This window comes from Aspergillus uvarum (assembly GCF_003184745.1).
Source record: "Aspergillus uvarum CBS 121591 unplaced genomic scaffold BO82scaffold_52, whole genome shotgun sequence".
In the NCBI taxonomy this organism is placed as follows: domain Eukaryota; kingdom Fungi; phylum Ascomycota; class Eurotiomycetes; order Eurotiales; family Aspergillaceae; genus Aspergillus; species Aspergillus uvarum.
In genome coordinates, this window is record NW_020291349.1 from 93956 (window position 1) to 119144 (window position 25189).

Genomic DNA, 25189 nt, shown 5'->3' on the forward strand with positions numbered 1-25189 from the left:
AAGTAGACGATAATAATAGATTGGTAGGAATAGGAATAGGGGACATCATGTTCTCGGTAAAAAAAACCTTTGGGCGGGGAGGCGTTTGAGAATCAATGGAGTGCGCCATACGGAGTAGTTTGAGCAAACTTCACAAACTCAGTTCTCTTCTTCGCTTGAGCTCAACATGTCTCGCCTGCCCATTCTACGTGGTAATGTAGAATTGGATCCAGTTGGAAGAAGGGGAGCTTCTGTGAAAGCTGAACCGCCAACACACAAAGGTCCACCGCCCACCACGACAGCAATCGATAGTTCGTACAAGTAGCGGAGAACCCGCCTCTGGAGACCAGTCACGTGTAATCACGTGACTATATGCTGTCTGGATTGGGGATTTGTGGCATAACTCCTGGCTCCTCTGGCGCCCCACTCTCAAAACTGATTCATCCGTCATCGATCCATAGTCTGGAGATCGGCCGGTTACGGCGCCCAAGGATGATCCGGGAAAAGAAAAAAAAAATTCATTCCAGGAAGGCAGTTCACGAGAGACTTTCGTCACTGGCTGGTTGTGGTCTCCCCAATAACCACAACGGGCTGTCTAGCATCCCGTAGATTTGCTAGTCACAGATGACTGATCGTATCAGTCTTAAAGAGGTCGGCCATGTGCAGATAACACCGAATGAACCTTGGGTGAATTCCGCGTGGTACCGCGGGTTGGCTCCGGGAGAGTACCTCAAGTACCTGGATTGCTGCCCCCTGGTGGTTATAGGTAGCCAACAACGTACTTTGTTTGACTTCACAAGCACTACGAGTTTGCGATAATGGAGTTGTTGATGGTGATGCGGATGATGCTCGATTTGAGCTGCCACTTAGGTTAACCTGATAGGTGGGCTCAGCTAGAATGCAGAGCGCTCCTGGAGGATAAGGCACAACTTGCTTGAGGAAGAGGCATGTGCTCGACTTTTGTAAAGGATGCTCCCTCCAGAGATGATTACATCAAGGGAACCTTTGATACAAGCAGGATGGGCTGTTCATCTTTGCTGTGAGCGCACATCTCCCGACTGACGCTAAAACTGGCACTGGAAGGAGCAAGACTGACTAATGGAGGTGCGTCTCCGGGCAGCGAGGCACAGTTCGTAGAGAGTCCATGGATACCTAGTACTTCCAGTCATTTCGTGGCAGTAAAAGCGAACGATGACCAAGTGAGGGAGTATCTCAGGAAACCAATAAGATGAATGTGTAGGAAATTGCCCGAACGGGTGTAGCCCGAATCGACGTGGCAGCCGTACAGTCGTTCCGAATTGGCGTAGCTGGTCTATCCTGACATCCTAATTCCTGAGCAGGTGAGGTACGAAGATGACTGAGTACTGGGTACGTCAATGCCTAAGGATGTCGATGTACCGCCGTAGGCGCCTCCGTGGGCAAAAAGTGCGGCCGACGTAGGGGCGTCCCACCCGTAATGGAGACCGGGTGATGGGTGTATTTGGTACTGCGCCCCGAGGTACTTGGCTCCATTCCTATTATTCGACGGAACACAGTACGGAATGGTAGTCTACGCACAAACTCCTCCGTACTATACAGTACTAAGTACTCCGTAGTCAGTAGCTAATCCCGTGCACAACATCCTCCACCATAACCAGACTAACACTAATCAACCATTCGGATGACTGATCCAAGTCTCTCCAGCGCATCTGTCGTCCTGCTGGTCCGGGTGGAGGCTGCTGCCATCCGGTTCGCCGCCTCACTTTCGGGCACACACCGTGTTCATCCATCCATCCATCCATCCAATCCATTCCATCTTCTCTCTCATCACACCAATGTACTGTATCCTGACCCGGCCAGTCTTGTAACCAGGCCAATTCGGGCTCCGTTGAACAGTCAGCGTGTCACCATCCCCTTTTCTCACTCTTTTCCAATCTAGTCTCTTTTGGATACTAGTTCTTCTAGGGAGGAACATCCAACCATGGCAAGAACATGGGCAATTGCCAACCACTTCAATTAGAACGATGGATTGCCTAAATAGCACTAGTGTTCTGATCACCATCCCAGAGCATCATGGTAGGTAGGAATGGAAGAGAACCCCCATAGTATTACTTTTTTTTTTCGGTCTATCTTTTTTGTTCCTCTCGTCTTTGCTACTGTTGAGAATTTCTTCTTCTCTTCTACTAATCTTGATACTGTCTCATTTTGTTTGTTGATGGTCGCTTTCTCTTAATCTTTGCTTGTCTTGTTATGGGCGGGTAAAAAGTATGGGGAAGGTAACCACAAAAGAATAAGCTCCTGAAGTGATCCAAGTATGTAAGTGAGATAGTCGACTTTCCAGAATAGTTGTAGTTAGTATAGAAAAGAAATCTCAGAAAATATGGATAAATCATTGCTCCCAAAATGAAATTAAAAATAAGAAAAACAAAAACAAAAACAGAAGGATAAGGGATTTCTGCCCACCCTCTTCCCCCCCCCAAGAGGGTCTGGAACCCTCATTGCGCCCTCCAATCCGGCCCTCCATCTTTGATCCCCGCCCAGTTTCAACCCTCTTGATGGAGGAGGCACTCCCAAACTAACCTGCAACTTACTGCTTCCCCTTCTGACGGATCTTTTGCGCGCGCGCTCTCTCTCCCGATACTTCTCTCTTTTTTCCTTTCTCTCTTGTTTTCATCCTCCTCTTCCTCCCCCATCCATCATCTCTTCTCCCAATCTCAATTCTCAACCTTAGTTTCACCCTAGACCCTCTCTCCCGACCCATTCAACCAAGCCCAAGCTGTGGGGATGGTAGATGCTCTATTAAACTGATAACCCCCCCTCCCTCCCTGATCTCCTCGTTCTTTATCGTTATCGCTATTCTCCTCGTCGCATAAATCTGGGATCCCCATATACTTTCTCCCACTTCCCTCCTACCTCCTACTCTTCATATACTCCATCTTTCTTCTTTCCCACCCTCCTATTTCCTAACCTCTTTCCACTCACATTGCTACTCTCTCGCAATCTACTCCTACTTTCTGCGAGTCCTTTCTCCTCTTATCCTCTCTTCCTTTTCTCTATACTATCTACTGTCTGGGACCGCATCCGCGAATTCGTCCCCGCCAGGACTACTCCCATCCACTCACTCACCAGCGGCAGCCTTTTCTTAGCTGTCACAGACATCCAGTCAGTCTCGCTTGTTTAATCACCTATCCTGTTCATTTCAACTTTCGTGGAATTTACTATGCTAACATCTTTTTTTGCAGAGAACCCCTCCTACCCTTTCCAGTCACTTGATACTGATAGCAGCTCTCCTTTGCCCCACGTGATAAGAGGCGACACGCAAAGAGAGGATCTCCCCACCCACTATGGCTGGCACCATGGCCGACGACGAACTGTTCACAAGGGCTATCTCTGGGTATCGGGACGCTTTTTTGGTTCGACACTCCCACCTTCCGGAATCCGAGCGGAATCAACTTTGGAGTCAGCGGTTAAGTCAGTTCATGACCACCACGGCCTCTTCGTCAGCTTCCTCGTTCGATACCTCCTCCAGCTATCGCCCGGTTCCCGGCTCTGGAGTTCCCGAAGACGACAGCGCTGCTTTGGAGAAGTCTGGGAAAAGGACGCGACAGGATACTCCCCGGACTCTCCCTGGCTCTGGTCTCCCCCCACCGAAACGACGAGTCACCGTACGTGAATCACCTTGGTCTTCTGCTCCCGCCTTCTATTCATGTATTCGTCCTTACCCATCCTGTTCTCATCGCGTTACTCCATGATCTCACTGCCTCTCTCTTCCATCTCCCGACAACTGTCCCTGGATTGACAAATGGCAGACTCCGGAACCTCCAGTGACCGTCGACTTGACACGCGAATTGTCTCATGCTTCCTCCCCGGCAGCCCCTGAGACAGCTCGGCGCCTGTCAAGAACCAATTCACGGAAGGATACCGCGGCTACTTTCTCGGGTCCTGGGTCCTCTCGACAAACGGCCATGGTCCGCTCACAGAGTCAGCAAACGCCGGTTTCACACCGCCCGTCGCTGGCCGCCACCAATGTGAAGGGACATCGACACTCTTATGGACCTCAGCGCGTGCAGCGCCGGCTAGACCATGTCAACGAATATACCCCCTCGGAGTACGCCAAGCAGTACTTGGGTGACTTCCAAGGCCAAGGAAGCGTTTCGGCTCTTTCCATGGCGCTTTCGGCGGATCCCGCGCTCTCCGGATTTGACCAACAAAGGTCGCAGTTGATTCAGACTCAGGCTGAGCTGATGGCTGACTTCACTACTCTGGCCAACCCCACGATGGCCGACCAGCCGGCCGCGGTGGAGATGAGCAGGAGTACCACCACCGACTCGCTTTGCGGGGGGTTTGGCATGATGAGGTTTGATTCCTCCGGACCAAATCTTGATTCCACTTTCTCTTTCTCTGTCCCATCAACCGAATTCATGCCTTCCAGTTCGCCGATGAATGTTCCCTTCCCCACCAGTTTCAACCCCCTGCACCAAAATCCCGTTCATGATCTCGCGTTCTCCTACCCTGACTCCGCTGCCCCAATTTCCTTCTCGTGCTCTGCTCCCTCTTCTACCCCATACTACTCCCCCATCCCCACTTTCTCCGCATCTCCAGCGACGGAGATGAAGCCCTCAATATCTACTGAGAATGACAGCCCTTCATCCGCTTCCCAACCCTCCAGAGCAGCACGCAGAACTCAAGAACAGATTATGCAGGGCGCTCGCCCCATTGCCCCCAAAGCGGAACCTCAGAGTAGCTCACCACCCAAGGTGGGTGAGCAGCATAAGATGATCAGGATCTCGTCTTCAGATGGAACGGCTAAGGAGGTGGCCGCCATCCCGAAAGCTTCGATCCAACGGCCCACGCGCCCGAAAACGTATTGCAACATGTGCAATGACCAGCCGGACGGCTTCCACGGGGAGCACGAGCTGCGTCGGCATATTGAGCGGGTGCATGCCGTGGTTCGCAAGGTTTGGGTTTGTGTTGATATTTCTCCTGACAAGTCCTTCCTGGCCAATTGCAAGGCCTGCCGCAATGGCAAACGATATGGTGCTAATTATAACGCCGCGGCTCATCTCCGTCGAACCCACTTCAACCCCTGCCAACGCGGTCGGGGTGGCCGTGGCAAAGACAGCGAGAAGCGCGGCGGCAAGGGGGGCGGTAACCACCCACCCATGGATGTCTTGAAGCACTGGATGGTGCAGAAGACCGAGTTTGTTGTGGGCAACGCCCCGACTTTCAATAACCAGGAATCGTTAGGGGATGATCTGACGGCCGCACCGCTGGTGGTTGGCACTGAAGATGTATCATTCTCTAGTCTGCCCCTGGCAGCGGCTGACGAGATCTCTTCTCAAGTCTTAGAGACCGCCCTTATTGACGGATATGACCCCATGGCTACGTTTTCTGCGGTGGGCATGGAGATTCCCCTTGACCCGACGCCTTGCTATTTTGAATCGCCAACGCTCCCCCCTGAGATTGACTCGTATGTGTGATCGTGCCATCTGCTGGGCGCTTTTCATCCCCTCGGTATTAATCTTGCATGTTTGGGCATTTTCTCTCATCTTATCTTCTCTGTTTGATTCTTGGCATTCCAGCCTGATGTGATACTAATTCTTTGGCCTTGAAAATTTTTTTCTCTTGCGGGATTTTCTTGTCTATGATTATTCTTTCCCCCAGCCCAATTTTTTCTTTCTCTTCTCCCGCCATTTATTCTTCTTTTCTCTTTTGGTACTCTTTCCTACCCTCTTCTTTCTTCTTTCAGACACCAAGGGTCGATCTCATCGCCCTCTAGGCCGCCCTGGGGGCGCGCCACGACATAATGTGTGATGAGCAGACAATCTACCAGACACAGAACCCTGAATATATTGATTTAGTGAATACGATGTCCAGAGGAAATGTTGAGAGCCTCTCTGCTTTGCTCTCCTGACCTCTAGGCGGTGTAGGGTAAGGCAGGGATGGCGACTGGCCGACCCATTATAATGATGCTTGGTACTTAATCTGGACTTACTACTACTAGTTTTACAAGTTTGACCGGCGTCCGCAAGACTCCGAGTGCCGGTGAGGGCGGTGACACCCAGTGGCTGGATAGGCGGCGGTGAGGGTGTTTCAGCGGCACAGCCTAGAAGAGAAACGATGAGCATGGGAGGCTGTCTGGCACTAACCATTTCCATTGCTATTTCCTCATCACCAAAAAGGATCTCTGCAAAATTCGGCATCATTGACCGAAGCAACTTCTCCTTCCACCTGCACTTTAGGTCTGACTATGACGCTCGCTGAGCGGCGCGGACGCGTGGGGTGACTGCACAAAAGCGCGTGTCAATCCCGAAATGCCCCGTTAGCGATTCCCAATACAACTAACCACCAAGCGCTGTTACTCGATTTGAAACATGCCACTAGTCATATGACTCTCAACAAGCTGTGTACACCTAAAGTTTCTTCATATGACTTTTTTGGCTTCCCAACCCGCCCGTCATCATCGCTTTTGAGAACACCGGGGCGCTAAACAACTAGCGCTATCTGCTGCTAGTCCCAATGCGGAGAGGATATAATGCACCTGAGTTCCCCCGGACATGCGGTGACTAGATCAGCATATCAATATATCGATAGCCTGGCCATCACTACCGCCGAAGAGGATGATGACCCTCTGCCATCCGACGCTTTAATGTGATTTGCCGTCGATGTCGTTTCTGGGAACTTGTCCTATCATCCGGCGTTGCTGCGCCGTAAGCCTAGAAACTCTTTGCCGGAGTCTAAGTGTTCAATGTCATCGAGACGAGCCGGTTGCACAACGATGCTTATCCATCAATTTATCAAGATGACGACGATAGTATCCTTGATCAAGGACGAGAAGAGTTGCAGGCATATCGCATGCGCGTGCGCTGCCAATCTACCTGCGCGACAGATGAACTACCGCTGAATGTGGTGGGTTGAATGCAGGCGTTGATCGGTATAGGGCCTGACCGAACAAGTTTGTTGTTATGTCGGGCTATTACCTGGGTCTACAACTGGACATTGACTTAGTTTGATAGTATATCAGGTCAGTGGTTTGATGCATCCTGGAGCTCAAGAAATGGGCTTTTCACTACTGGCAAGTCGGAGATGAAAGCAATTCTTATAGCTCTGATCGTATACTATAGTGAGTGCAACGATAGACTGATTAATCGCCCTATCTATACATATCCTCCCCGATCATCTAGACTAGAATTCGCCAGGAAGTTGCCACCAAGGCCCAAAGTGGATATAGGAAAATAGTTCGACAACTACCTCTGGAAAGAGAAAGGGTTGAAATCATAATACTATCCAAACTCCGACCATGTAGGAACATCTGAATAATCTAACACGAATCGTGACTATCATGACCCAGACAGACCCCGCGAGGACCCATATCTGCCTACCTCAGATCTCCTCCACCTGCGCCCGATTCTATCACCTTCATCCTCCGCTCCGCTCTCCCCGCCACACTCCGCACATGCACATCTTCCCCATCCAACCTCGCCACCTCGCCAAACCTCTCCCTCCAAAGACCCCACCGCTCCCGACAGAACCCATGCTTCCCCTGCCACAGGGGCCCGCCCCGCCCTGGCGCCCCCGCCGCCGGCCCCGCCGCGTACTCCTCCTCCCACGCGTAGATCTCCGCCCCGAGAACTTCGATCCACGCCGCCGCCGCCGGCACCCACGCCGCCCGCGGATCCTCCGGGGCCATCTGCGCCCACGGCGTCTCCAGCGCCCGCCGCAGCGTCACGAGCGCGAACCACGCGTGCGGCCGGAAGACCGGCTCGTGGGTGGCGACCAGCCGCGCGACGAAGCGGTTCACATTCCCGATCCTTGCGATCGCGGCGTCGCGCTCTGCCCCTGGACCTGGGGCTGGGACGGAGTCGTTCCACCGGTGGCGGATCTCCCAGCCCAGCATTGGGAGGTCTTGCCAGACTTGCATGTCGTGGATCATTAGCGGTTTCTCTTCGGCTTCGTTCTTTCGGAGGGCGGTGGCGTCTGGGAGCTGGGATAGAGCGGTGAGGAGGTCCACGAGTTTGGCCTGGTGCATGGGGGTTTGGTGCGCGAGGGTCAGGATTAGGCGCCAGAGGCGGGTGAGTTGGTCTTCGAGGTTTTCTTCGGAGGCTGGGGGGGATAATGTGGTTGAGGCGATGGTGGTGGCGGCGGCGGCGGCGGCGGCGGGGGAGGGGAGGTTGTTGGCGAGGTAGTTTTGGAGGATTGGGGGGTAAAGGTCCATGTTGTTGTTATCGCTGTCTTCGACGGCGAGGGTGGCTGGTTGGATTGTCATTGGGAGGTTTGACTTGGTGCATGTGAGGATGAGATCTGGAGAGCTTGTTTCTGGGGATGTTTCCGGGGATCTATTTACTTTCTAGGCAGACAGAGAGGGACAGGGTAAACAGGGTAATGACCGAAGCCAAGGCTGCGGTAGATCTGGCCAGATACTTTAGATATTGATTATTGAGATAAGGAGTTCTGTATGCATGAAACAGGGAACCGATGGGCTAGCAGCTTTAGTGACGCTCTTCTAGTCTAACCACTATGTCACTAAAAGGTTGTTATCATAGATCTAGACGAACATGAGTCTATACAAGTGCACGGTTTAGAGAAGATGGAGGTCACGTGAGTCCAATGAATGTTCCAATGCGCATACAGCCTCCACTCACGTGCTGCCTTCGTAGTTAGAGGCAGTTATGTGCATAAGTCCCTATCGATCAGCACAACCACAGCCAGCACGGCACGAATCGGGTAAGCAGGCGGGATGAACCGTAGGCGTGTCTGGTCGCAGACAATTCCCAAATGGTCTATGGGATTTGGACCCGACCCGACCAGCAGGCTGCCAAGTTACCTTAACTGAGCAGCGTCACAGCGTCTGGAACCATCCATGATCTGGGGCAACGAGCCCGTGTCTGGGCACTGTTACTGGAATCGGGAAGAAAAAGAGGGTCTCTGGGACCTTGGACCCAGAGACGATGAACGCTCGTGGCTGGTGCCTAAGCGGTCTGCGGTCTGCGGTCTGCGGTCTGCGGTCTGGAAAGAGGAAAGGTTCCCGTAGGGCTGCGTGCTGGGCGGGTTGCTGCGGTGTGGCTGAGTGTTGGTCCACCATCACCGTACTCAGTAAATGGTATGATTCTGTCTGTACCTGATACCATTCGGTATTTTATCAAGGACTGGAAGTATAGATCGGTGGTTGTAGTTGACTAACCATGCGCTGGCCATTACAAGCAAGGTAATTAAGCGCTGAGGGTGAAACCCATGCGTCATTCAGACCTAGTGAGTTGCGGATTGAAAGCGGAATGCTCCAAATAACACTGGCACTGGCTGGCAGCCATCATCAATGATCAATAATACGTGTGGGGGCGGGCTCACGATTCAAATTGGCTCGTGGTCGCAGATGCAGTTGAGAGAAGGTTGAAACCATACGAATACGGCAGGGCCACTGTAGGCAGTGGATGATGGAAGGGGGGAAAGGTACCATACCATACGACTCCATACGCCGAGGGTAACTTTATTGACTAAAGAAGTAAGCCTGGCGGCCTCAGCCTCGTTGCATGAGCTCAGCCATCAATCCATCATCCATCCTCCTTCTTCTTTTCCTCCGTCCCTTTTATCCTGCACACTCACTTACTCACTCACTCACTCACTCGATCAATCAATCAATCAATCAATCAATCAATCATCCCTTTTTGGTTCTGATCTTCTCGCCCCCCTTTTCTTTCCTTCTGCTTGACTTATTTGATCTGACCTCTCTTTCATTCTTCCTCTCCCTCTCGCTTTCTCTGTCTTACTTCCGTCCATCCTACGCTTGGCGTAATCTTAGGTATGTTCCACTCCCTGTTATTATTGGTTCTATTGGTTCTCTCAGCCACTTGGTTCCTCTTTTCCCTCTTCCCTCTTCCCTCCCTCCCCCCCTCTCAGACCCGGCCGGCTTCCACTCACTCAATCAATTCACTCACCACTCTTTCACTCACTCAACTGAACCAACCCCAACCCGTCTTCCCGAACTCTCCGTTCTTCTTTCCTTCTTCCAAGCTTTCTCTCCGTTGACCATCATTGCTTCGCATCTCTTGGTTCTCTAGATCCCGTTCTTGTCGCCATGTCTCAACAAGGATACTACAACGGCCCTCCTCCGCCGCAGCAGGCGTAAGTCCTTTCCCCTTCCCTCGTCCATTGCGCCCGGTCCCTTGGCCTCCGAGCCTCCTGTTGCGCCCCGGCTTGTCCTCTCTCCCCCCAGACAACAATGGCGGATCCAACCCGACAGACTTGTCGAGCGCCATGAGGGTTCATGCTCAACTGGTCATGAAGTTCCTCTGCCTTGCGCTCCTCCGACCCGTGTGTCTTGGGGACTGATCCCGACCACCTCACCGTGCGCAACCACCGCTAACTCATCGCCTCCCTACAGTTACGGCCAATATCCCCCGCAAGGCTACCAGCAGGGTTACCCTCCTCAGGGCGGATACCCCCCTCAGGGTCCTCCTCCCCAGGGCTATGCTCCTGTACGTTGCGACCCGAGTGTACGCCACTGATTGTCACTAACCGTACCCTTCCAGCAACCCATGCAGTACCAGCAGCAACCCCCTCCCCAGCAGAAGGACCGCGGCTGTCTAGGAACCTGGTAAGCGATCCATCGCATTGCCCTCTCCAGATCCACCAGTATCTCCCGCTAACCTATATTTTCTTTCTGCGCAGCTTGGCCACTCTGTGCTGTCTGTGTCTGTGCGAAGAGACTTGCGAGTGCTGCTTTGACTGCATCGAGTGCTGTGAAATGTGCTAGACGCCATGATCGATCCATGACCCCCAACCTCTCCTCCTTGTTAAACGAAACGAACCTCCTCCCGATAATGGCGTTGCTGCTTCTATTACACCCCCTACTACGACCGCCACTCCCGCTTACACACACCACTAGACCGCTCGAGTTGCTTAGCTGAAAAGGGCGCCGGGAATGAGGGGGCCGTCCAGCGTGGGCGCGGCAGCAATCTTGTCGCTGTTGCGCGCCACGGGCCTCGCTCCTGGATAATTTCCGATTTTCTTATGTTCTAATCTCATATGTTGCACTGCTTGATTTGTGGAAATGCGGCTTTCTTGTCCTCCGGTGATTTGTGTGATTGATTCTGGCTGGGAATCGGGCTCTAGGCTCTTGAGGTTGTGCCTGTGAGAGAATGTCCCAGAATGACCGGCCTCCTGCATAGCCGCATGGCATTTAATTTATCATTTACCTCTTACTGTCCGTTTGATGTCTGCTGAGCGTGCGCATCGAGCTCGTTTCCTGCGCTTTCGTCACTGTGGTGGTTTTTGTGCTTCATCCAGTATCCGTTGAGTGTGACGTCGGCAATCTTGACTGTGGTGGAATTGGTTTGTGACGAGTAGATATCTTGGTTGCAATAAGCCTTTTTTTTTTCACCTGAACTATGATCCGATCTCCAAGGATGAGTACAGACGAAACAGAAGCATTCGCGCGACTTAAGAATCCAATTCTGATTTATTTGAATGCTACTTTTGCCACTTCTGACTGTATCCAACGGTATGCCTTCGTCTTGAGGCGTCGACTAGGGCATGTGATCTGTCGAGTGGTCTCCTAGTCCCATGATGTCATGCCCTTCAAATCTACTAACCGAGTAAACTATTCAAACCAAGTCTCTACATGGTTTACCGTAAGAATAGTCGAGATTGTCATTACACGAAGACGATCCAACCGATACTGTCGGACACCCTGACTTATGCCTTAGCTGGGTAACATGCGGTGAACACTCCCATTCAAAACTTCATTGGGGCATTAATGCCTCCATATCCTTCTCTTTGTCCAGTTTAACACACTGAAGGTCCTGTGTACATTTGGGTATACCGGTATGTGTCTATACATACACACATGTAGATGAGTATATCAACCCTGTCAGGTCGGGAATCCAGAGGATAGAGGATAAACTTGGCCCACGTGAGTTGATTCCTAGATTGTGGAAATCCAGACTCCAGGCTTAGATGTGGGATCATGAAAGGAACGTCCTACTCCTATTGGGAATCGAAACGTGCACGAATTAGCAGTAAAGGTTCATGTACTTGTCATTAGGCATCAATAGTCTTGGCTAGCTTGTAGCTAGCTCGCTAGCTAGCTAGTGAACTAGCTATACATATACTCGGCTAAGTTCTTTATTGTTCGGAATCGGTATCACATCTCCAACCGCGGCCCATGATAATGCTGCCGCGCGTAGGCGTACCAATTCCCCACGCCCAGGATGAGCATGATGGCCAATACGACGGAGGCGTAATCTTATTTCCCCATGGGGGGTTTCCCAGTTAGTAAACTATCCGGGTGAAGTGTGCATCTGGGGCCAAGGGGGATGAGGTAGAGAATCGCAGGACGGGTTTATTCTCTTTCTTCTTCCCTCTTTGATTTTCTTTTTGGCGTGATGAGGTGGAGGGCAAGGGTAACGTACTCATAGTTCCCCCCGTGACCGGAAACTCAGTGGGAAAGGTGAAGAAGATGGTGATGACGATCGCCCAGAGGATGCAGACCACGTTGCATAGGTAGCCCAGCGCGTGGGGCACCTGGAAGGTCCGGTCCGGCGGGAGGTAGTCCGGGCTTCGGCGGCGGGTGAGCAGGAGGGCCGCTGGGATGGCGTAGGAGATTTGGGCGACGACTACGGTTGTGCTTATGAAGGCGTTGAAGGCTTTTTTTTTTTTTTCGTTAGTTGTTGGCGAGGAGGGGGAGTTCTGTGGAGATGGGAGGTTTTGGGGCAGGCATAGGGGAAAGGCATACCGGTCGTGGAGCAGACGTAGACGATGCCTACGAGGAGGACGGCGAGGCCGTCGAGGAGAAGCGAGTAGACGGGCACGCCGAGGGAAGGGTGGATGCCGGCTAGCCGGCGGGAGAAGAAGAGGGCCTCGTCGCGGGCGAAGGACCAGGTGAGGCGCGAGGCGGTCTGGTGGACGGCGTTGAGGGCGACCAGGGAGACGATGAAGAGGGCCGCCATGAAGATCGTGGCGGCCACGGGGGAGTGGGTGGCTTTTTCCCAGATGAAGAAGATGGGGAAGCTGTTATGTCCATGAGATGCTGTTAGTGGGTTGCTTGCTGTGGGGGCGGGTGGGTTGGGATGTCTCTTCGTAGGCAGGGGAGCTCACCCCGTGGGACTGTCGAGAGAGGCTTGGATGTTTTTATAGCTGTACAAAATGGCAATGGCGAACGGAAACGCTGTGAATAAGCCCACGATGACGGTCACAATCACGGCCTTGGGGACGATCCGCTCCGGGTCGAGGCATTCTTCGGCCAGGTGGAGGGTGGCGTCGAGGCCTGAATACATGAACTGCGGCGTCGAGAGGCCGGTTAGGAAGGAGATGCCGTCGGGCCAGCCGCCGGATCCATTGACGAATTCTCCCCAGGTATGAGATGAGCTGACGTGGGCTGCTGAGCGGGATGGACAGGTGATGGTAAGGGCAAGGAAGGTGGAGATAGAAAGGACGACTGTACCAGATGGGGATGGTTATAGTGAGCATCAGGTTGACTTCACCCGTGAAGGAAGCATGCACTTACAGCCCAAGTTATAGATCCACAAGGTCTTGTTGGTCAGGAAAATGTTGTAAGCGACCATGATGCCGTTCAGCAGCTGATACACCAGGAAGTAATGCCAGCTCTTGGTCTCATACTCGGGCTGCCACCGGATGACAATCGCCATGAGCACGTTGGTCGTGGACAGGGCGATGGACGCCCCGAGGGTGATCCATGCAAACAGGGCAGCGATGCCACTGGTGTACGACAGGACCTTGCTCCAGCGCTTCGAGGCCAGAATCGAGGTGAAATGATATTGCCCTCCCGCCGTCGGGTAGACGCTCGCCAGCTCCGCCAGGGTGATGCCCGTGCAGAGCATCGCAAAGAAGACGACGATAATCCCATACAGCAGCGAGACGGAGCCTCCCGACTGAATGGCGATGGAGAAACTCGCAGCGATCGCCACCCAGCTGTTGGTGTTGTTGTACCCCATGGCGATGATGCTGAGGATACTGAAATTCCGCTTCATATGCGCATCCGGCACGCCCGTGATGGCAACCTGGCCCTTGGCCATATCGACCTCGGGATCGTAGGAGGCCTCATGGTTGGACTTGGAAGAGGCACGCTTAGGGTTGTCTGACTCCATTATTGCTCAAGTCTGGTTCTTGCTCGAGAAACGATGTGGGGAGGAGGGAATGGAGAGTGCCAAGGGAGGAGCCATTCCATTATATGTGGGCATCTTCCATGCTTTCACAGTACACATGACTATTGCCTTCATACCTAGTTACCTTGGAAGAAAGCCACAATATGATAAGCAAGGTTAGCTTGATAAGATTCCTGGGGTGGGGAGGATGGAATTCGATGATTCATCGAGACCAGGACTCTTTGATAGGGAATGACAGATACTTGTGTTACAGAACCTACAGATAGCCCGGAACGCTTATCGAATTCCGAGCCCATTTATCCAAGCGGGCCCGGTTTGGCACCAAATTAAGCTTAGAGAGGCCCATTATAGCGGAACTGGGGCGGAATTACCCATTATCCACCATTTGCCCCCAGATGATCGTCGCTGATAATGCGGGGGAGATGTAGCTAGTGATACCAGAGTGCCCGTGGAAGAGACCTCCTATACTCAAGGCCTGCACCAGAGACCCTTAGCTTATCCCCGTTCCCCACAACTCACAGGCAGACACATTCCTATAACTATATATGTAGTCGATTGACGATGCAATCAAACAGCGGTTCCGAGCCGTCAGGCTAACGGGAGGTTTCCCTCGGCAATCAGAGATTCAGAGTTTATTTCTCCGCAATGCGGGGGAGGCGGAATCGACCTACTCGACGAGGGTCCTCGTATTGAGGAGTCCCAAGTAACAAGCAGGAAACAGTCTCACTCAAATCATTCATTCAATTGACTTTATATATGCTTCCGTGCAGCAGATTTGCACCCATCACCTGCGGATAGGATGGAGTGTCTGCCCGCTCCTGAATCCGTCCCGTGCTTATTTCCGCAGCTCACCAACTCTAGTCTCGCCTATTCGGAGACTTGCTCATCATTCCGACTTACCTGTATATCCCACGTATCCCGCGATCGCCGCTTCAGTGGCTAGCGCGGTTACATTGTGGGGTTGGGGTCTAGCGGCCAGTCCTTAGGCGTTGTGCGAGCGATGCAGGCCTTTTCCCTTTGTGAATAGTGCCGCAATGGTTGCAACAAGCCCAAAGCAAGCTGACGCCAAGAAGCACAGACGGATGCCCTGATAGTAGACCAACCGCGCAGCTAGTTGGATGTCCTGTGGGAGGTTGTGAATTGCGGAGACCGAATGACGAATCTCCTCGATGATCTAGTGGAAGATGACCTTGATCAGCTTTTGCCCCCATGGCTTAATATGCTCAAAGAAAGGAGAGTTACTTTCCATTTGTCTGGTATTCCACTCAAGGCCTCCCCGAGGCCCGAGCGCAGTGTATTTTGAATAATGGTGGAAGTAATGGCAACCCCCCAAACAGTGCCCATCGATCGAACCAAGTATACAGTGGAAGCTGACACGGCGTGGTCTTTCCACCAGGTCAGCTTAGTAAAATTAGTGCACTGACACGACAAGGGACTTACCTGCATGATCGAATGCAGCGAGAAAAGTAAATAAAATCCCTGGGTACACAATACCCTGCCCAAGGCTCGCTGGAATCAAGTAGGTGAAGTATTTCCATTCCGAGTCCTGGAAATGCAGGAGCACCACCAATGCGTTGCCGATGCACATGAGCAACGACCCAGCTCGAACCAGGTAAGCGAGTTTACCCCAACGAGACATTACGAAGCCGGAGATAATTCCGCCAATTGGGGTAGCGAAGGATGGAATTGCGAGTCTGGCGCCAGCCTTTGCAGGCGACTCCATTAGCACAACTTGAAAGAAAAGGGGTAGTGTGAAAAGAAACTGCCTTCGTTAGTCACAGTTGCGGATCAGTACCTAACTGGGATCGAGGCTCTTACAGCGTAGGCGGCCATTCCCACGCAGACATTAGCGATCTGGGTGGCCACCGGAAGTACCCCCTGCAACATCCGTGGTGGGATCAGGGGAACTGCACTCGTTCTTCCTTCTATGAGAATGAAACCGGCGAGGAAAGCCACACTTGCCACTAACGACAGTATCACCCACACGTTGGTCCAAGGAAGTTCATTGCCGCCTAGACTCAAACCTACCAGCTGGGTCGACAGACCTAGTATAAGAGCACATGCCCCGGAGACGTCAACAAGTCGCCAGATGGTCCGAAAGCCGTGTCCTTCCTCAAGGTATCTCGTCGGAGCAGGCAGCTGAAGAACAAGGTGCCCTGTCAGCAATGCTAGGAGGCCAACTGGAACCTGTAACAGAAAGCACCATCGCCAGCCGACAGAGTCGACAATGGAGCCTCCTAGGGATGCACCACAAATTGACCCGAAGCCATGCATCACATTCTGAACCGCTTGATACATCCCTCGGCGACGGAAGGGAATCAGATCCGAGTTGATGATAGTGGCTGACTCATGTCAGTAACCGTCCCGTATCAAGTTTTTTGACGAGCAATCATATCGCCAAACTCACCCATGGTCATCAGGCCTCCTCCTCCGATGCCGGTAAGCGCTCTCATGAGATTCAGCAACACCACATTTTTCGCGATCCCACATCCAAGACAGCCCGTTATAAAAGTGATCGTGGCCGTGAAGAAAGAGACTCGCCGACCGAATATATCCGAAAAGCGACCGTATAATGGCTGGAATGCGGTGCTCGTGATGAGGTAGGAAGTGGTGAGCCACGAGGCGGTGTTGGCGGCATTAAACTCAGAGCTGATGACTGCGTAAGTCGATGCGGTGATAGTGCCATCGAACCCGGAGAGAAAGACGTTTGACATGATTGCTACATTGCTTTTAATGGCGTGGCTTCTATGCTTCCGTTGGACTACTAACCTAGCTGTATCCAGACGAAGCCTGGTGGTGGCTTCCAAGAAGCTTCCGCGTCGGAGCGCAGGAGCGGCTGTTCTTCCTGCGAAGTTGGCAGCGCTGGCTCGACATCAGACACATGTGCATCGTGAGTAGTCATGGTTACTGCTTGATGATTCCGAGAGGAACGCAATGGTTTGAGGATTGACTCTTCACCCAGGGACGCGTCTGGCTTAAATTTCTCAGCAGTGAACAAGACCCCCGGGGCACAGTGGGGCAGTCAGCACGGAATCGTGCTCCACTTTGACATGATCGCCAAGCTTATCTATCGGTCTGTCTCTTGCTAAATCTGTATCTTATCAAGGGCAGGATCTCTGACAATGCGGCTCAGGGCTGACATTGGGGGATTTCCTTCGGGTTCTGCAGTTTCAACTGTTTCGAGACGCGACGGAAGATTTCTCTGTAGTCGAGTACTTGAGTAATTTGCAAGACTCTCGGGTGCAGAGCGATAGGTTCTTCCATCAACAAAATGGGTTCTTGCTTTGCACTGGGGATACTGACTTAAGTATAAGGCCATCCAGATTTTATGGCCAGAATCGTTGCTCTAGTCTTTCGATCTGCTTGAACCGGTTGGGAGTGCCAAATAGCTTAGATCACGGGCTTGCTTCTCGAATTGGCTGGTGGAACGATGATGGCTCTCAAGAATGCGCACGTCGTTGGTCGCAGTTTCAACTTCATTGCAGGCTATGGTGGTAGTGATGGTGAGGTCTTGCGAGGCATACTATGAATGGAAACTGGTTGAGCTTACCTAGTACCTCCTGGTACGCCTCAGGTGATCCAAGCATGACTGATTCGGAACTTTCCCTTCCCGCGCGGATTGGATCAGATCCGGGGTAGTGACGGGAAGTGGGTGGAGCATGCTATAGGTTAGTAGTAGTACTGCCATCCTGCCCTGTATATGCCTATACTCTCCTCCCCATCCCCATCACACTCCATGGTACCACAGCATCCACAATTCTCCTGAGTCCGTAGACTAATCACTGCTATTGTGTACATATGCATATTCTTCGCATTGCCTCCTGCATAACTTACCCGCCCGAAAATCTCCCTTGCCATGCAAAATCCAAGCTGACAACCCCAGACCCTTCTTGGCGGGGAAACTCTATACGAAGGGCTGGTTCTTTGACTTACCACTCGCAAGTGAAGTACTCGGTCAGGTCAGTATACAACGAAAGCCACGCGGGAGACTACGACCAAAACGGTAAAAGCGCTCAGGCGGGCAAAAGCCTCTCCAGTCACTGCGGGTTTGGTTCTGGCACTGATTCGACCATGGCTCGAGGACTTAAGGACAGGATTTAATGTGAGGATTTGGAACCTAGTGATGGCATTCCCTCGGATGTTGACTTTCCCGTCTTCCGCCTGTGTTGTTCTCTCTGGCTTGGATCCCCATACTTAACTTTCTCAGGTACCCGACATCCACATCCTCATCCCACTTTCTCACCTAAGGCCCCTACATTTCCTTCGTGTCTATCTCGTTCAAAGGCCAGGACTTATATCATGAATCGACCTCGGCTCCAAAGAGCTCTGTAACGGCTAGCTCCTGCAGTAATCATGCAACCAGTACCTCCCTCTCCTTTTGGAGCTTCGGCCGTGTCCGCTACCATGGGCGCGGGGATCGAAAGCTCGTTTCACGTCACCGAAACCATCGAAGAGAAAGAAGAGAGCGAGCAGTCCCTCGGTCAGGAGTCGGAAGAGGGTATCACACACAAAGATGAACAGAGGATTGCTTCTCTAGCAAGAAGTCTGTCGCATCTGTCCGAAAAAAGTACCATCGGCGAGGGCACCGATACCTTCTCCAAAGAACCCAGCGATCCTCAGCTCAACCCCAGCTCCGACCAATTCAACGCGCGTAAATGGACCAAGAATTTACTGAGGATTACATCCCGCGATCCAGACAGATATCCTCGTCGCACAGCAGGCGTCTCCTTTCGTAATCTTAACGCCTTTGGCTACGGAACCGCGGCAGACTACCAGGCAAATGTAGCTAATATGTGGCTAAAGGCTTTTGGCTGGATGAAGGGCGTGCTAGGCCACCGACACAAGGTCAGGATTGATATTCTCCGCAACTTTGAGGGGCTTGTGCGCAGTGGTGAGATGCTCGTCGTGCTTGGCCGCCCTGGAAGGTAAGCTATATCCCTCCCCAGCCGGTGACAATCATGTGCTTGCCCATTGTCCTAGTCTATTGTGCCTGTTGCCGGTCTTTCGACCTAAGCCATGCATGCTAGTTTCTTTCCAACGCTCACTGATCACTCACCTAGTGGCTGTTCGACGTTCCTCAAGACAATCGCCGGGGAAACACACGGGTTGTGGCTCGAGGAAGGAACCGACATCCAGTATCAAGGCATCTCTTGGGATGAAATGCACAGTCGCTTCCGCGGAGAGGTGATCTACCAGGCCGAAACGGAGACACATTTTCCGCAACTTACTGTGGGCGATACGTTGCATTTCGCGGCCCATGCTCGAGCACCATCCAATCGTTTCCCGGGCGTTACACGTGAACAACATGCTACCCACATGCGAGACGTAGTTATGGCGATGCTGGGGCTGAGCCACACAGTGAACACGCAGATTGGCAACGAGTACATTCGAGGCGTATCGGGAGGAGAAAGAAAACGAGTCAGCATAGCTGAGACGATGCTGTGTGGCAGCCCGTTGCAATGCTGGGACAATAGCACGCGAGGCTTGGACTCCTCCACAGCTCTTGAATTTGTTCGACGATTGCGGGTCTCTACTGACTACACCGGATCAACAGCCATCGTGGCCATCTACCAGGCTAGTCAGGCTATCTATGACATCTTCAATAAGGTGACCGTTCTATATGAAGGTCGCCAAATATACTTCGGCCATGCAGATGACGCTAAGCGGTTCTTTGTCGAGATGGGCTTTGATTGTCCCGAAAGACAGACCACAGCAGACTTTCTTACCTCGCTAACCAGTCATACGGAGCGGAAAGCTCGTGAAGGATTTGAACACTTGGTTCCTCGGACACCCGACGAATTTGCGTCTCGTTGGAAAGAGAGTGCGGATAGAAAGCAACTCCTTGCGGATATCGAGACTTTTCAGGCCGAATTTCCTTTGGGTGGAGACAAATACGAAGAGTTCTCGCGGTCTCGCGCGGCCGAGAAGGCAAAAGGAACGAGAGCCAAGTCACCTTACACGCTGTCTTACCCCATGCAGATTCGCCTGTGTCTTCGACGAGGAATGCAGCGTCTGAGGGGAGACATGACCATGACACTTACCTCGGTCATTGGAAATAGCATCATGGCCTTGGTCGTTGCCAGTGTATTCTACAATCTGGACACCACCACCAATAGCTTTTTCCAGCGTGGCGCCCTCCTGTTCTTTGCCATCCTTCTCAACGCGTTTGCAAGTGCCTTGGAGATTCTGACTCTATGGCAACAGCGACCAATCGTGGAGAAACATGATAAATATGCGCTCTACCACCCATCTGCGGAGGCAATCAGTTCCATGATAGTAGACTTGCCGTCGAAACTCATAGTGTCGGTGGTGTTCAACATAATCCTCTACTTCATGTCTAACCTGCGCCGTACGGCGGGTCATTTCTTTGTGTTCTACCTCTTCTCCGTCACTGTAACGCTCACCATGTCCAACATCTTCCGCTTTACTGGCGCCGTCTCGCGGTCTATGGCCCAAGCGATGGTCCCATCGTCCATATTCATGATGATCCTTGTCATCTACACAGGTTTCACGATTCCAGTGCGAGACATGCATCCTTGGTTCCGGTGGTTGAACTATCTAAACCCGATTGGCGTACGTCTACCCTAATCCAGTGTTTTAGGCATTCCACTAACAAAGCAACAGTATGCCTTCGAAAGTCTCATGATCAACGAATTCAGTGACCGCCAATTTCCCTGCGCATTGTACGTCCCTTCTTACAGTGATGCGCCCATGAGCTCCAAGATCTGTAGCGCCAACGGCGCAATTGCAGGACAAGACTTCGTCGATGGGGACAGGTTCATCAATGTTACTTACCAGTACTATCGCTCGCACCTGTGGCGCAACTATGGCATTATCTGGGCATTTCTATTGTTTTCCCTAGCCTGCTACGTCGTCAGCAGCGAGCTGGTTCGCGCCAAGCCCTCCAAAGGCGAGATCCTCGTTTTCCCGCGGGGGAAGATGCCGGCATTCATGAAGAAGAAACAGCCGAGCACCAGCAACGACCTAGAGAGCCCCGCGCCACTGGCTGAAGAGAACCGGGTAGCCGCAGAAGAGGATCACGATCCAGACCAACATACGGCAGCGATTGTTAAACAAACCTCAATCTTCCAGTGGCAAGATGTCTGTTACAACATCAAGATTAAGGGCCAAAACCGCACCATTCTCGACCACGTTGACGGATGGGTTCAACCCGGAACGCTGACTGCGCTGATGGGCGTGACGGGCGCTGGAAAGACCTCTTTGCTAGACGTGCTGGCAAGCCGCGTGACTATGGGCGTCGTGACGGGCGAAATGCTGGTCGACGGGCGCATGCGCAATAATTCGTTCTCTCGCAAGACGGGATATGTCCAACAGCAGGACTTGCACCTGGAGACGAGTACCGTACGCGAGGCTTTGATCTTCAGCGCCATGTTGCGCCAACCGGCCAGTATTCCGCGTACGGAGAAGATCGCATACGTTGAGGAGGTGATCAAGATGCTCAATATGGAAGCATATGCCGAAGCAGTTGTGGGCGTCCTAGGCGAAGGTCTGAACGTCGAGCAGCGCAAACGATTGACTATCGGGGTGGAGATTGCCGCGAAACCAGACCTCCTTCTCTTCTTCGACGAACCCACTTCAGGTCTTGACAGTCAGACGGCATGGTCTATTTGTTCCTTGATGCGTAAGTTAGCAGATCACGGCCAAGCGATCTTGTGTACAATTCACCAGCCGTCGGCGATCCTCATGCAAGAGTTCGATCGACTCCTCTTTCTGGCGAAAGGAGGACGAACCGTCTACTTTGGCGAGCTGGGTCCGAACATGGAAACCCTCATCAAGTACTTTGAAGACAAAGGGTCCGCAAAGTGTCCACCTAACGCCAACCCCGCCGAGTGGATGCTCGAGGTGATCGGAGCCGCTCCAGGGTCCCATGCCGATAAAGACTGGGGCGACGTCTGGAATCAAAGCCCCGAGCGCACGCAGGTGCGTCACGAACTTGCACAGATGAAGGCGGAGCTTCTGCAGCGTCCACCCCCTCCGCAAGTGACTGGGTACGGGGAATTCGCGATGCCGATCTGGGCGCAGTTCGTCCTGTGTCTGAAGCGCATGTTCCAGCAATATTGGCGCAGCCCGTCGTACATCTACTCCAAGGCCGCCATGTGCATAATTCCTGTACGTCTAATTTCCTCCGTTTCTACACTGAGTGATTGGGCTCATCACTAACCACGATCGAGACAGCCTCTCTTCATCGGGTTCACCTTCTGGCGCGAGCCGACCAGTATCCAGGGCATGCAGAACGAGATGTTCGCCATCTTCATGCTCCTGGTGATCTTCCCCAATCTCGTGCAGCAGATGATGCCATACTTCGTGAGCCAGCGGTCGTTGTACGAGGTGCGCGAGCGGCCGTCCAAGGCCTACTCGTGGAAAGCGTTCATGCTCGCCAGCATCCTCGTCGAGCTCCCCTGGAACATCCTCATGGCCGTGCCCGCCTACTTCTCGTGGTACTATCCGATCTGGTTCTACCGTCACCTCCCTGCGGGCGCGGTGACCGACCGCGGGGGCACCATGTTCCTGCTGATCCTGGTCTTCATGATGTTCACTTCCACCTTCAGCTCCATGGTGATCGCCGGGATCGAGCAGCCCGAGACCGGCAGCAACGTCGCCCAGCTGTTATTCTCCTTCTGTTTGATCTTCAACGGGTGAGTCTACCCCTCAAACCCCTTTCACGTCAGCATCAGCATCAGCATCAGCCGCACTAACACCAAACTAACTCACTCATCAGCGTCCTCGCCTCCCCAACCGCGCTCCCCCGCTTCTGGATCTTCATGTACCGCGTCTCCCCCTTCACCTACCTTGTCTCCGCGATTCTGAGCGTCGGCCTCGCCGGCGCCGAGGTCAACTGCTCCGAGATTGAGCTTCTCCACATCCCGCCGCCCGCCAACCAGACCTGCGCCGACTACCTCTCGCCCTGGGTCAGGGCCGCCCAGGCCCGCCTCCTCAACCCATCCGACACGACTACCTGCCGGATCTGCGCCTACTCAACGACCGACCAGTTCCTCGCCACGCTGAGCATGTCGTTCGCCGACCGCTGGCGCAACATCGGGTTGCTGTTCGTGTACGTGGTGTTCAATGCGGCTGCCGCGGTGTTTCTGTACTGGCTGGTGCGGGTGCCAAAGCGGTGGGGCAAGAAGGTCAAGCAGGAGTGAATCATCTTGTTGCTTGTTGCTGAGAGATGGGTGTGTTTTGGTCATGGTTTGGCATCGGTTCTGGTGAGGATGGGCTGTGGTTCGTAGCTGTACTGTATGCTCTATTTTGGTGTGCGTGCGTTAGCTAGAGTCTTGCTACGTTTTCGCTCTTAGGAAATAGAAACAACTCGTCTCTTTTTTTTTTCCCGGAAGTATAAGTGTCCGTGTATGTAAATGGCAGTCTCAGTCAGTGCGTTCAAAGTTGTGGTGTGGACCTTCCAACTGTGACCTGTCTCTTCCACGGACGGGAGAGCGGTAGCAGTGGGGCCAGTCCCTCGGAACTGGAACTGTATCTTATCTGGGCTGGGTTTGAATGCAGGCAGTGGTTCCCCGTTGAGGTCGGTGACATACATCGTACATACATATCTATATTAGAGCGTAGTGCCTACCAGCAAGTTCAGGTCCGTGGGCACAGAACGACGGAGAATTAGTTCTATTGATTGTCCCAACACAGGATCCTAGAACGGGCGTCGTATCACAGCAAGCAGGCAAGCAAGCAAGCAAGCAATGGTCAGCAGTCACTTAGTGACACAGATAATGATGTCAATTCAAAGAGGCAAGGAAAATAAGAGGGCTGCTTGAGATCCTGCATCCTTCCCCCAGGCATGATTCGCATGAGACGCGCGGTTGTCGCGGGCGTCCCCTTCGGAAACTGTCTCGCCCGGAACGTCCAGCTGGGGATCAACGATAATGATGATAGATAGTCACGATAAGGTACGGAGTTAACGGGAGGGGGGAGGGAATGATGTAATTACACGAACAAACCAATGCGATGCGAGCCACGGAAAGCAAAATGCCTCCGATGGGAATAAGAAACCTTTTCACATGAGACTAGGTATGAGTATCGATGGAGTAGCTGAGCTGCGGCAACTGACAGGCAGGAAGTGTGAGTCAGTTTAGCTGCATTGGTGGAGTCACTGGGGCTGCACCGCTTCTTTTCCACTTTCCGAACCACATCTTACCGCCGTGAACAGGGAAGAAAGCCGGATTTCTTCCGAAACTTCCTTGAGCCCTACGGGCTACGTATTGCAGTGACAAGATGAAGAAGCGGTGGGCGATGTCGTACCGCGACAGAAAAGCGCCTTGCCAGATCCCTGTGTGTACTCACACAAGCAGTCGGACGCATACGCAGCACAGCCAACGTCTCAGCCACCGATGAACGCCTCAGGGCAGCGACCGGTATCTCGAAATGAAAACGTACGATGATGAACATTCAGCCATCGGTCGCGAACCTTCGACTTCTGATAGCCATCAATCTAACCTTTCCCTTTCTGGTGTGAATAGTCGAGCTCAGGTCGATCCTCAACACCCCGTTAGTTGGTTTCATAACAGAGATACCGATCTAACGAATCGCTGCATAGCGCGGGTGTTGTCGCGTGGTCCATCGGAACAAATTTGGCCCCCAAAAAGAAAATAGGACGAAGTGGAGAGCAACCGCTGCTTCAAGCATGGCGACTGTTCAACTACACTGGTAAAAGGGGGAAAGAAATGTGGACCCTTTGCCATGCCAAAGGGATGATATCAGGAATCCTTGGCGAGTTGCGATAATAACGATAATAATTACTCCGTACATCTCAAGAGGATGACCAAGGTGCTAACGGAAGACACACGATCCGTGAGCCTGTCAGACGTTTAGCGGGTAACGGTACGCCTGGAGAATGAGGTCGGAGCGTCATTATTTCCAGGTGGGACATGCATGCCAAAAGCGTATCAAAAGACAGCGTGGCGCGGGTTGATGCGGTGCGTGCCTCGCCGACAGGGTCAAATCGCGCCCGGGGAAAAGCCAACAGGTGTGCAAAAAGGCAACCAGTCATAGTCACCCCGCTGAACGAAGTAATGATCGCTGTGGGTTTTTACCTGTTCGAGACCCCCTGCATGAGCGATACCAAATGATAGCTGGTGGAGACC

The 25189-nt window shown here is 52.7% G+C and overlaps 6 protein-coding genes across 6 annotated transcripts; 3 read left to right on the forward strand and 3 right to left on the reverse strand.

The window, feature by feature from the left end:
* The first annotated feature begins 2971 nt into the window (after positions 1–2971).
* On the forward strand, positions 2972–5581 carry BO82DRAFT_149661 (uncharacterized protein). Its single transcript, XM_025630157.1, has 3 exons — positions 2972–3120; positions 3201–3623; positions 3768–5581. The coding sequence occupies exons 2-3, from the start codon at positions 3303–3305 to the stop codon at positions 5436–5438; spliced, it is 1992 nt and encodes a 663-aa protein (XP_025489012.1). The 5' UTR covers positions 2972–3120; positions 3201–3302; the 3' UTR covers positions 5439–5581.
* Positions 5582–7360: 1779 nt separating this feature from the next.
* Positions 7361–8101, reverse strand: BO82DRAFT_243353 (DUF3632 domain-containing protein; the record flags this gene model as incomplete). Its single annotated transcript, XM_025630808.1, has 1 exon — positions 7361–8101. A coding segment is annotated over one exon (741 nt), but the record flags the coding sequence as incomplete, so codon positions are not given.
* Positions 8102–10030: 1929 nt separating this feature from the next.
* Positions 10031–10553, forward strand: BO82DRAFT_404873 (uncharacterized protein; the record flags this gene model as incomplete). The annotated part of the gene is made up of 3 exons (XM_025639454.1): positions 10031–10077; positions 10337–10430; positions 10485–10553. 3 exons carry the CDS (start codon positions 10031–10033, stop codon positions 10551–10553), a joined length of 210 nt encoding a protein of 69 aa, XP_025489014.1.
* Positions 10554–11971: 1418 nt separating this feature from the next.
* BO82DRAFT_356992 (putative choline transport protein) lies at positions 11972–14262 on the reverse strand. The gene is made up of 5 exons (XM_025635888.1): positions 13460–14262; positions 13051–13390; positions 12689–12963; positions 12366–12599; positions 11972–12198 (listed from the first exon to the last, which is right to left on the reverse strand). The coding sequence occupies exons 1-5, from the start codon at positions 14058–14060 to the stop codon at positions 12098–12100; spliced, it is 1551 nt and encodes a 516-aa protein (XP_025489015.1). The 5' UTR covers positions 14061–14262; the 3' UTR covers positions 11972–12097.
* A 798-nt stretch (positions 14263–15060) lies between these two features.
* BO82DRAFT_404875 (MDR family MFS transporter) lies at positions 15061–16980 on the reverse strand (the record flags this gene model as incomplete). Its single annotated transcript, XM_025639455.1, has 6 exons — positions 15061–15252; positions 15321–15463; positions 15519–15840; positions 15897–16420; positions 16486–16797; positions 16848–16980. 6 exons carry the CDS (start codon positions 16978–16980, stop codon positions 15061–15063), a joined length of 1626 nt encoding a protein of 541 aa, XP_025489016.1.
* A 1322-nt stretch (positions 16981–18302) lies between these two features.
* Positions 18303–23415, forward strand: BO82DRAFT_356993 (pleiotropic drug resistance family ABC transporter). Its single transcript, XM_025635889.1, has 5 exons — positions 18303–19003; positions 19139–20651; positions 20703–22208; positions 22275–22735; positions 22819–23415. The coding sequence occupies exons 1-5, from the start codon at positions 18483–18485 to the stop codon at positions 23240–23242; spliced, it is 4425 nt and encodes a 1474-aa protein (XP_025489017.1). The 5' UTR covers positions 18303–18482; the 3' UTR covers positions 23243–23415.
* Positions 23416–25189: the final 1774 nt, after the last annotated feature.

What these genes read in the sequence shown, in the direction of transcription:
- BO82DRAFT_149661 (XM_025630157.1), top strand. Translation starts at nt 3,303, where the DNA reads ATGGCTGGCACCATGGCCGACGACGAACTGTTCACAAGGGCTATCTCT. An exon ending in CACCGAAACGACGAGTCACC is followed by an intron (nt 3,624 to 3,767) that starts GTACGTGAATCA and finishes GACAAATGGCAG; the next exon opens with ACTCCGGAACCTCCAGTGAC.
- BO82DRAFT_356992 (XM_025635888.1), bottom strand. Translation starts at nt 14,060, where the DNA reads ATGGAGTCAGACAACCCTAAGCGTGCCTCTTCCAAGTCCAACCATGAG. An exon ending in GTGGATCTATAACTTGGGCT is followed by an intron (nt 13,391 to 13,459) that starts GTAAGTGCATGC and finishes CATCTGGTACAG; the next exon opens with TCGTCCTTTCTATCTCCACC. An exon ending in GGTCACGGGGGGAACTATGA is followed by an intron (nt 12,199 to 12,365) that starts GTACGTTACCCT and finishes TGGGGAAATAAG; the next exon opens with ATTACGCCTCCGTCGTATTG.
- BO82DRAFT_356993 (XM_025635889.1), top strand. Translation starts at nt 18,483, where the DNA reads ATGGGCGCGGGGATCGAAAGCTCGTTTCACGTCACCGAAACCATCGAA. An exon ending in ACTATCTAAACCCGATTGGC is followed by an intron (nt 20,652 to 20,702) that starts GTACGTCTACCC and finishes ACAAAGCAACAG; the next exon opens with TATGCCTTCGAAAGTCTCAT. An exon ending in TTCTGTTTGATCTTCAACGG is followed by an intron (nt 22,736 to 22,818) that starts GTGAGTCTACCC and finishes CTCACTCATCAG; the next exon opens with CGTCCTCGCCTCCCCAACCG.